The sequence below is a fragment of the Lepisma saccharinum genome, chromosome 1 (assembly GCF_977018435.1).
Source record: "Lepisma saccharinum chromosome 1, izLepSacc3.1, whole genome shotgun sequence".
Taxonomy (NCBI): Eukaryota; Metazoa; Arthropoda; class Insecta; order Zygentoma; family Lepismatidae; genus Lepisma; species Lepisma saccharinum.
This window is the reverse complement of record NC_139229.1, coordinates 97,791,610-97,803,719: the sequence shown is the minus strand read 5'-3', so window position 1 is coordinate 97,803,719 and position 12,110 is coordinate 97,791,610. Positions and strand designations below refer to the sequence as shown.

Below are 12,110 nucleotides of genomic sequence, written 5' to 3'. Positions count from 1 at the left end.
TATGTCTGTTAACACATACGTACTTCGGTGTATTTTTTATTTTAAGTCCACTTTATGCACAGATGCTAATTGGGTCTGGACCTACACATTTTTTCACTAATTTCAATTGAAGTTATCCTTATTTGTGTTACTAAAACTTATGTTTGTTTTGCATTTGAGTTGAACTGCCATCTAGTGTACGCTGTAGGCAGTGGCGTGCCCAGGGGGGGGGTTGATGGGGTTAAACCCCCCCATTGGTTTCGTCATTTAAAAAAATTCAAAGCAAAAATAAATTTTATTTCATAAATGTGTTTGAGTACCAAATTGCCAATATTGTAAAATGTTTACATTTGGCAATGATATTGGTATTGCTTCTTCAATTACTTTTGATACTATTGGAGTTGAGTTACAGCAATGCACAGGCATTCATTCATTCTTAGTCACTGAAAAGGAAGGAGAATTTCCTTCCCAGTATGGTCAAGAAAAGAGCCGTAACCCTTGGAATGCGAACTGAAGGAATCCCTCCTTCCCTTTCTTTCACCCACGATGGCCCTCTTAGGAGAATGACCCTCCCTTTCCTGTTACGACAGTGCTGCTAACTTCCCTTTTCTTTATTTCCCCTTCTTATACCATTTATGCCAGCAGAGCAAAGTTCTGTGAGATTTGAATCACTACAATTAGTAGGCAAAGTAAGTCAAAATCTTATATCGCACCTGGATGCATATTTATTTCAAAATATCAATAATTATAATAATAATAATAATTGTTGCAGGCAGTAGCGAAGCATGGTTTTACGAAGGAGGCAAGCGATGTTTTGTACAATAGCATGCCGGGAGGAAGGGAGGGATGCGTTATATAGCCCAACTGGCCCACTCAGTTTCATAAACAAAATAAAAACAATTAATATGCCAAAATATTATACGTTTTACTCTTGTGCTCTTTACAAATTAGATATTTTCTTCTCAACCAATTTCCAGCCTTGAGTTTATTGAATTTTCTTGTAACATTTGTGAAAGATCTCACTTGAATTTCTGCGTAAATAATTTAGCAGTTGCCAACACTACTGACACTGACACTACTGGTTGCTGTCAACACTGGTGACGTAATTTGAGCTGGACCAAGCTGGATGCATGGTTCAGACATTCGACCGCCCGGTATCTTTGTCCCAAGTCCTGGTGTTCACTGGGGTTGTAGCGAGTTGCAGTCTGCAAGGTAGCAAGTCGAAGTGGTCGTGTTGTGTGTTACGTTTCTGCGTGTGTAATAGATTTTTGACGTGGAACTAAAGATGGATAGAGAAAAGAGTTGAAATACATTATTAGATTATTTCCAAAAGAAACAAAAAATGGAAGTTGAAGCTTCACCTTCCACACATAGAGCGTCAGAAAAGGTCGATTTAAGTTCAGAGGAATTCCATCCGAATTGCGAGAGTGAAACGTGCGAACTTTCAGACTCTTGATATTCAACAAGAAGGCATAACAGAAGATATTGGAAACCTTGTTGCAAAATTATGTCAAGGAACTGTCGAGGTAAGTGACGTTCATTATTTGATAGCAGATATATCCATAGGCGGATTTAGAATTGTTTTTCTGGGAGGACACAGCATGTGCTGTAAGCATACAATCGTGTGTGTGCAGGGGAGGGGGGTGCCCGCGTGTGTATGTCTGGAAGACGTGTGTAGGATGTCACCCTATATCACCAATAAACTTTCGCAGGGCGAGAGAACGTGAAGATGAACAAGTTTCCTCAATGATTTCAGGGGCCTCACCGATGGTGGTGTAATGAAAGAGGTCCTGGGTTTGATCCCCTGTGAAGGTGCATTGCACAGTGGTACGTATCCCGATTTAAACTTTAAGACCAGTCCCGATTAACATATCTGAATATAAAATGGACCTTAAAATCATTTACTTTTTGTTTTGTTCACGAACCCTCGAAAAACGATATTACCGATCTTATAGATCCACCAAGGTATTTGAAACCCTGGCGTCGGAGCAGTGGCACTAATGTCGCTAGTTAAAGCCACGGGGAAGCCTGTGGTTCATGTATTTTCCGAGGTCCCAGAAAGCTTGGTGCTGCTATACAGTGTATATGTATGCAACCACATTATAAAATCACGGTTGCCATGGACAGTTTTATTATTTTGTAGGAAAGGGATAAAATTTGTATTAGGACACGAGATAGACTAGGTAGGCATCCTATGAACTGTAAATATTCCCTACAAATCTTCTGAATATTTCTCTTGTACAAATGCACCAAATACAATAAGTAATATGTGTGTGCAGTAATAAATTCATTTTCTGAAAGCATCTTTTCTGGCATCAGTGGTCGAAGTAGGGGATGCTGCCTCCAGTTAAGAAAGTTTCACAAAGCATACCCCCAATTAGAATAATTTGAATATTGAGCATCCTCCACATACTGTATTGTCTCCATGTTGATCCATATAAGGATGTCCCCCCTCGTATCTCCAAAATCGATCAAATATTACTTCCCTTTTCGGCTACGAATTTCCATTTCGAGCACTGTCTGGCAAGATTTTGTCGGGCTCAGTGACAGATCCTGTGGTGCGGTACTGGGCTTCGGAAAAGAAGGGGGGAGTGGCCCCTTCAACAGTTGGTTTCTCAGTTCCATAACGTTAACAACATACAAAATTCCTTTCCTTAGACCTAATATGAAAATGAATATGACATATTAATGACACTGTAGTAGAAAATGTTAATTACTGAAGGGGTTCGTATTTGTTTGTCGACTGTCAAACAAATGTTTTGACCAATAATATAATAATACAATGCCAAAAATGCACACAATATTTAGCAAAATCATCTCCACAACAAGTACAATGTTGATTGAATTGATGTTTTAAATCCACTTTATGCACAGTAAGGCTAATCGGGACTGGACCTAAAGTTTAAAGTGAGATCCGAACCACTATGAGCCTCCTCCGGGTATTGAACCCAGGACACCTTGATTACAAGGCGACGACGCTCACACTGAAATGAAACTGCGGTATTGTCATCTTGCAGCAATGCAAAGACGTCCAGTAAATGCTCTTGAAGCAATTGATATGTGCAGTGAAGTAATATTTCCCTGGGTAAAGACACGTTTGCCCATGTTATGTACAATCCCGGTAACAACAACATCAAATGAGAAATCATTCTCAACTTTGAGGCGGTTGAAGACCTATCTTCGAAATACCATTTGCGAAGAAAGATTAAATGGGTTAGCTGCTCTGAACATTCACCGGGATATAAAAGTTACTTGTGACGACATATTGTCAGAACTCGCACAGAAACCTCGATGCCTAAATTTCAGAATTTAAATTGTTGAACTGTGGTACCTTATTTATTACTGTCTTTAAGACATCAAGTAGTCTTAATCTCTTTAATGTTGTTACAATGTTGAGTGTACATATTTTTTGTTTACAAATTATATTTGAGCAATTAAATATAAAATATTAATAATTTGGAAATATTCAAGCAGGTGCTTTTATATGATGCAATAAAAACATGAAGCATCCATAGCAAATACATTGATTGCGTTCATTGGGGTAAAATCCAAGTATATTAATTATCTAATTTATTACAAGAAATTTGACCTGTGAACTGGAAAATGTGTTGGATTCATAACCCCCCCCCCCCCCCTTTACGAAAATCCTGTGCACGCACCTGGCTGTAGGAAATATAAGCTTTGGTGGACAGTGCACACACAAATTCAGATTAAACAAAACACTCTGATCTGACGCTTGTGGCACTCATGGTGGTGACCATCCAAACTAAAGCACATTCAGTGGAATGTTTTTTTGTTGTTTTTTTGTAATGTTGATGCAACGTTATCACAACGTTGTTCCCCTACATACAACATTCATCATAAATACAACATGCATACAACGTTGTTCCCCTACATACAACATTCATCATAAATACAACATGCATACAACGTTGTGGCAACATTAGTGTGTTGACTGGGACTATGTGCCTCTGCTGGGTATCGTATCCGGGACTCCTGGTTACAACTAGTCTCCTTTATTCACTACAAACTTTTACAAGTCTATTGAAGGATTTTTTTTTTTTTTTTTTTTTTTTTTTTTTTTCATTTTCTTAATAATTCACTGGTCGACATGGGTTCTGATGTTTGGGAACTAATTGTGGTTTCTGAAACTACATTTGATGCTGATTTCAGAAGTGACCTTGTTTTTGTTGTATCACCCTCAGTTATTTAGAAATCGTCATTGTTATATAAATCGTAATTCCTGCCCAGAAATTAGAAGTTAATAATATTCCCGATAGATGGCAGTGCACCTCTTATTACATTATATGATTAACAAAATTGCTGAAGACGCCTAGTAACAATGAATGATTCAATAAATTTGTTTCTAAGTTTTGTTATCCGATACTAACTAATGCAAATGTACAGTTTTTAATTTATTTACCGTGTATAAGGTTACGTGATCAGAAAACCTTAGTTAAGTGTATTGTAGATATTATATATGTAAATAGCAGTAGGGAATGCAAAATATTTGATAAAGTTTTCGTCATTGTCGATAGTTCGTGCTGTGTTGTGTCGAGAGACAATGTCGTCGTCGTCCAGGAAGTGTTTGAACTCGCCCCATGTATTCTGTTACATTTGTGGAAGCTATGTAGTGAAGAGGCAAAGACAACGTATCACCACATTTGTGAGGTCTGCTTACCACGAATATTTTGGTGTTAAAGTAGGTGATCAGGACAAAAACTGGGCCCTGCATGAAGTTTGCAAAACATGTGTGGAAGCTTTGCGATTGTGGAAGTGTGGCAAGAGGAAAGCATTACCATTTGGAATACCAATGGTATGGCGGGAACCAAAAAATCACATTGATGACTGCTATTTCTGTGCTATAGATGTTAGCGGTTTCAGTGCTAAGAACAAGAGCAATGTGAGCTATCCCAACAACATACAATCGGCCATTAGGCCCATGCCTCATGGGCCAGATGTACCTGTACCACATACGAATAGTGATAAATGCAGCACTTCAAGTGACACTGAAGTTGAACGTGCACACTATGATGACAGTGACGATTTCTGTCCTGGTACAAGTACAGGCACTCCACAACCTTTCACACAACATGAACTGAATGATCTCATAAGAGACCTAAATTTACCAAAGGAGAGTGCCCAACTTCTTGGTTCCCGACTGAGTAAGAAAAACCTGTTGTCTCCAGGAACACATTTCTCATGGTACAGGCATCGAGAGACAGAGCTACTCCCATACTTTACTGAAGACGAAAACCTTGTTTATTGTAACAACATTAAGTGAATGGAGACTTTTCATTGATGCATCACAGACTAGTCTGAAGGGTGTTCTGTTAAATAACTGTAATGTGTTCCCATCGATTCCAGTTGCGTATTCTGTGTCGCTTAAGAAAACTTATGAAACTTTGAGGTTCATGCTACTGAAAGTGAAATATGAAGAACATGGATGGTCTGTCTGTGGAGATTTCAAAGTGATAGCTTTGTTGTTGGGTCTCCACGCTGGGAACACAAAATTCCCCTGCTTCTTGTGCGAATGGGACAGTCGGGACAGGGAGAATCATTGGAAAGTGAAAACGTGGCCAAGTAGAGAATCTCTGTCTCCAGGGAAGAAGAATGTGACACAATGGCAATTAATTCAGTCGTCTAAAATACTTCTTCCTCCGTTGCATATTAAGTTAGGGATAATGAAAACAGTTTGTGAAAGCGTTAGACAAATACTGCGAATGCTTTAAATACATTGCCAGGAAATTTCCATCCGTCACTGAGGGTAAGCTCAAAGAGGGTATTTTTGTTGGCCCTCAGATACGGAAACTGATGTTGGATGCAGATTTTGAAGAAATAATGACTGCTACGGAAAGGGATGCCTGGGTAAGTTTCAAAATGGTGGTTGCCCATTTTCTGGGCAATGAAAAACACGTTAACTATGAACATTTTGTGAAAAATCTGCTAACGAATTTATGTAAACTTGGTTGTAAAATGAGCCTCAAATTGCATTTCCTTAACTCACATCTAGATTTCTTTCCGAGTAATCTCGGACACTTCAGCGAGGAGCACGGGGAAAGATCACAAGGACATAGCAGAGATGGAACGGAGATACCAGGGACGATGGAATGTTTCCATGATGGCAGATTTTTGTTGGATGTTAAAAAGAGATGTTCCTACTTCGGGTGTCGGGGAAGGCAGAAAGTCAAAAAGAATGAAGTTTGATCCTGAGTCTCAGTAATTCGAAATACACTATGTTATATATCTCTTTCTAGACATGTGTAAATGAAAATGTACATTAATATAGTATATAATATAGATTTTACAATCTCAATATATGTCCCACTGATTACTATATTTGCAAAAATTATTTATTCTATGTGTCTGTAATAAAAAAAAAGGTAAAGTGCTCCCCTGTGCTTAGCACTACGCCATGAAGGCGTATAGGGGTGTGGGGGTAACGCCCCACACTTTCTTGATCCGGTCGTGAGTGGGGGTGATGTGATCAGCATCACGCCCCTGACCACCTTTACCCCCCCCCCAGAGTTTCCCCCAGGTACCCATGTTATTCGACGCTGGGTGGGCGCCGGGACCGCTTCCATCTGTAATATGTAATATTAATATAATCTGTAATATGATTATATAAACCCCAAATGATCCCAATAATACCATAATAGACCCCTATATGCTATTCAGTTTTCACGATTTGTGAAAAATTGTGACGTGTGGAGCAAAACGGTTTTAAAATTTGAATTCAGCATGAAAAATCCTTTCAGAGTCACCTATTCATTTCAAAACATCGTTCAACTTTTGAAAAAATGTCGACCAGTGTAATTGAAATCTAACATTGTGCAATGTCAGAAATTGTTATATAGTTGTGTTATATATTTCTTTAACAACCAGGCAAACTAACATGCAATTTCAATATTGCAAAAACAAAACTGCAAACTATTTTTTTAAAATACTGAAATAAACTACTAATCCTGAGAACATGTGTTTGCATTGTATTGCCTTGCCATGAAAATTTAATTTCCTACTATTAAAATAAGTAGTTACACTTCTTTGCAATGCAATTGAAGGTGTTTGTATTATTTTTTAAATTTACTTCTCTTGAGAAACAAAACAGACATTGATAATAAAAAAGAACTGGATAACAATTACCTGAAACCCCGTTTATGAAGTTCATAGCCAACTCTTCCCGTTCCAGCCGCAATATCAATAACTTTCACATTCTTTCTCTCTTCTGCAGGATAATACTGCTCTAAAGTATTTGCAGCTATCTCTGGACCATTGTATCTTCCAGGGCAAAGATCCTGCAGCAAAGACAAGGTATGAAAATCAAATTTGTCCAGTAGTCTAAATTTTAAAAATGTGCAGGGTGGTCTGAATGTTTGTTACCCTGTGCAGAACAATTTACGAAGTTACTGATCCAGAAGGTCGGTACGAATTCCACTATTTTACTGACACAAATAATTTGTATGCATGTCCTGTGTGAGATTATTGTCTGTCTCGGTTGGGCCTCTTTGTTAACTCTTGCAATGAAGTCATATTGCATTTCCATTATTGTTTTACTGGTCTGTGGATGTTCATGTGTCCATACACACGCTGCTCACCATTCACCCACACTATAGTTACTTATGTCAGCCATCTGAAGGCAGATAGCAAGCAGGGTGCGAAATCATTGAAAACTGGTGGGGGGAGAAAGTTCTTAATCTACAACCCCCCCATGTGTATTATTAAAAATAAAAATAAATTACTCAATTAAAAATATATTATTATTACTATTATTATTAATTACATAAAGGAAATTAATTTGTTACTTTTATACATATCAGATATTGCAAAACAGCTAACTAATTCCTTTAGTAACTGGTTAAAGATGTTAATAAATTATCAAATAGTTGGTGGTTTTCTTATGTGCAAGTTTTTGTTTAGTTTGTGCTTTATGTTAATATAAATCAATAAGATTTTATAGTTATAATTTTCTTTCATTCTTTGTTTTACTTTAATTGTGCATATTAATGTAGATTTGTTAATGATCTCTTGAGAGAGAATGCATTCAATACTCGTATCTACACTAATTTGTGTGTGTTTCCGATATTACTATCAGTAAAGAATATTTCAAATTAAAAGTAATTGCTTATCTTTTGTTTGGTATAACAAAAACTCTCCCCCTTGAAATTTTTTGAGGCCAAGATTGTTGGTGGGGGGAAATCCCCCCTCCCCCAGGATTTTGCACCCTGATAGCAAGTTTGTCATTCCATGTTGATAACCAGCTGAACAAGACATTTGAACCATCCTGTACATGTGCAAGTATTTTTATTTTATCATGGAATTAGAATTTACAATTAAATTTTGTAACTTTTACATGCACAACTTATTGATTTGAATAATAAATGCAAAAGATGAAGATGGTAATAATGCACTTAGTTATAGTAAAGAATGTGATATGTTAACTTGAAGTTATGTCAGTCCGGATAACCATAGAAATACATTTGTGGAGGTCATTTGAGGTAATCAAATGTTTACTGCTCTACAGTATAGAACATCATATTAAGGAGCCATGCGCCCATTAAATCAAATATCCCCATTTAACTGATTGTTGTAAACTTTCAATGGAAAGATATTTGTAGTGAAACCTCGATTTTACGTTTTCAGGTGACCAAGGTGATACAACTTAAAATGCGGGAAAATATAATAATCCAGGAAAATTTGATACTTTGCTCTATTTGGACCACAAAGATTAAACTAAAGGAGAAACGTAAAATATGAGTTTCACTTTATTATCTCTTAGAAGAAACCGTATTATGATGAATTATGTTCACAAACCTGTGAAAGGTTATTCCTGAACCTTTGCACAGTTTATATACAGTTGAAAGTGAAGCATCTATATGGAAACCTGAAAAATAACAAAATTTCTAATAGCTATTAGCATAAAATACAAAATGTCCAGTGTCAGCCTTCTTTACATATACAATCAGACATTTTGCTAGTTTCAATTAGGGAGTGCAAAATGTTTTGTAGCTGACCTCCATGGCAGAGTAGTTAGCACAGTGCACTACAATGCCAGGGCTCCCAGGTTTGAATCCCTGCCTGGGCATGGGTGTTACTTGTTAGCCCCATGTTTTATGGAAATTTTCCTGTAAGGGAAAGGCATCCTCCCTTGCATTTTCTCCAGTTCAATTACTGGCTTTGGGGACTCTCTTTCACAATATACATAAAAAACTGGCACATCTTTCTTTTAAAAGGGGGAGAAGACAGTATTGTAATTAAGATTGTGTATTGTGTAAGATTCATATCCTTATTGAATATCACAATTAAAATATTAGTAACACTAATAAAAAATAGACTGATACAATATACTGAAAGTCTAATAGGGGAATGCCTAAGATCAACCCCAAACAGCATATTCGCCACACAACAGATTATTAAAAAATGTTATGAATATAACATTGAGCCCTATACACTTCATAGATATTTTGACAATCATGTGATATGCAAGAGACTAAACGAGGTAGGCATACCAAATGATCTCAGACACAAGAAAGAAGAAAAATTGCAAAATCTTGTCCACAGATCCACTAACAGTTTCGTCAGGAGTATGCCAAGGGGACACACTATCAATTACTTTATTTAATTTAATTCTTAGATCAATTTAATTCTCTGATCAATTAGATTTAAGAGGAGATATGCACTTTACATCATCCAAAATTATAGCATATGCAGATGATGTTGCTATTGCCGCATGTACAAGAAAAGGTCTCGAAGAAAATTTTAAATTATTAGAACAAGAATCATGGGAAGTATAGCTAATTGAAGAAAAAACTAAACACATTTTTGTGAACAGAAAAAGACAAAAGTTTGAGGAAAAATTATCGAATCAGGTTTACTCCTTTTAAAAAAACTTGAATATTTGAACTACGAGTATTTTGGATCTCTACTTAATGAAAATACTGTAATGCAAAATGAAATATTACATCTCGTGCTGACCAAAGTTTTATTTCCAATTGTAGTTACTAATCTTGAAATACTGAGAGCTTGATATAAAAATAATTTTGTCTCCCTTGTGATGAAAAATCCATTTTAATTTATAAGCCTAAACAACAGACCCAACCTTAAGTATTTGACTTTGTTTAATTGATTGATTGAGTTGCTGTTTTAAGTCCACTTTATGCACAGTTAGGCTAATCGGGACTGGACCTACAGTTTAAAGTGGGATCCGAACCACTATATATGTGCCTCCATTGGGTATCGAACTTGGGACCCCTTGATTATAAGGCGACGACGTTACTTTGTTTTAAGTTCTACTTTAGGCTCAGATAGCAATCGCGATTGGACCCACAGTTTAAAGTGTGGTGATAACCACTGTACAATATGCCTACACCAGAAAGTGAAGCTGGCACCCTTGATTACAAAGCGATAGCATTAACCACTACACTATCGAGGCAAGAGAGAGAGAAAGAATAGGTAGAAAGAAGCTTCTCTCTCATAGAGTGAAAGAAAGGAATGAAGCTTGAGAGAACAAGAAAGAAAAGGAGGTAGAGAGCAGTGGCGCAGGAACGTTTTTTATTTGGGGGGTACAACATTCAGTTCCCCACATGTGTGTGAGTGTGTGTGTGTGCGCGACTTGACCTTGAAATATGGTGGGGGGGGTTGCGCGTGCGTGCTACTTCACTTATACCTAGGCATAATGTGAATATATCGGAAATATTCTATTTTAGAACAGCACACACGAATTTTCTGTTTTTGAATGTAAAATTTGAAAAAATATGTTTATTTATTTGTTTTTCTTAAAGTTTATAGTTAATTTAAAAACAGATTTAAGACCAGATAACAATTCCGAAACATATAATGCTCTGGACCTTCTTCTGGGCTCATTTTGAATTTAACTGAACGGAAAATCAGGAGTTTGAAATATGAAAATTGCGAACAAAACATCTATTCATTTTAATGCAGGGTGAGATTAAAGGGGGTGAGGAGGATCCCCCCTATAATATCTTGAGCCATCTCAAGGGTGGCCAGATCCGGATCCTCGCGGATCCGAAATCCGGATCCGGTTGGTTCCGGATCCTTAGGATCCGGATCCTAAAATTTTTCGGATCCGGATCTGTGGATCCGGATCCGCGGATCCGGAATTTTCAGATCCGGATCCGGATCCAGAACTTTCGGATCCGGATTCAGAACTTTCGGATCCGGATCCAGAATTTTCGGATCCGGATCCAAAACTTTCGGATCCGGTACTTTCAGATCCGGATCAGGTACTTTCGGATCCGGATCCGGTACTTTTGGATCCGGATCCGGAATTTTCGGATCCGGATCCGTTTTGCCATCCCACATGCGCTTCTTTGGAAAGTAAGAATGTGCTTATAACATATTGTTACCTGCTAATATACATATATATATAATATACATACACACACATATATATATATATATAGTGTGTGTGCTCGCGTGCGCGGTTTGTAATTAATTAATACACTTACTTACTAGGGAGGTCTAAGTCTCCCCCTCCGATTTCCATGAAACTTGGCAGGTGTATAGAGCCCCCCCCTCAAATGTCAAGATGAGGAGAAATTGAAGTCCCCGAAACCACGTAAATATGGCATAGGAAGAAACAGGGGGCATACGGCCTCTCTATACACCTGTCAAATTTCATGGGAATCGGAGGGGGACACAGGGGTCAGATGATTCCCACGGCAATTTGTCCTAATCTTGACATTTGAGGCGGGTTTTGCCCCCTAAAACAGTATTTTAGCCGAAACAAAAAAACACGTATTTCTTCCTTTGGGCCCCTCTATACACCTGCGAAGTTTCATGAAAATCGGAGGGGAACACAGGGGTCAGATCCTTACTTCAATTTGTCCTCATCTTGACATTTGAGGGGATTTTGCCCCCTGAAACAGTTTTTAGCTCAAACAAAAAAACACGTAATTCTTCCTTCGGGCCCCTCTATACACCTGCCACGTTTCATGGAAATCGGAGGGGAACTCAGGGGTCAGATCCCCACTTCAATTTGTCCTCATCTTGACATTTGAGAGGAGGTTGCCCTCTAGAACAAATTTTTTTCCGAAACAAAAAAACACGTATTTCTTCTGCCAAGTTTCATGGAAATCTGAGGGGGACACAGAGGTCAGATCCCCACTTCAATT

General features: G+C 37.8%; 1 protein-coding gene across 1 annotated transcript in view; it reads right to left on the bottom strand.

The window, feature by feature from the left end:
* LOC145985231 (methyltransferase-like protein 27) overlaps window positions 1–12,110 on the bottom strand; it is a 58,111-nt gene that overhangs the window by 8,150 nt on the left and 37,851 nt on the right. Inside the window, exon 3 of the mRNA XM_083118995.1 lies at window positions 7,123–7,274. Coding sequence (XP_082975121.1) covers window positions 7,123–7,274 — 152 coding nt within the window. The remainder of the gene's footprint in view (window positions 1–7,122; window positions 7,275–12,110) is intronic.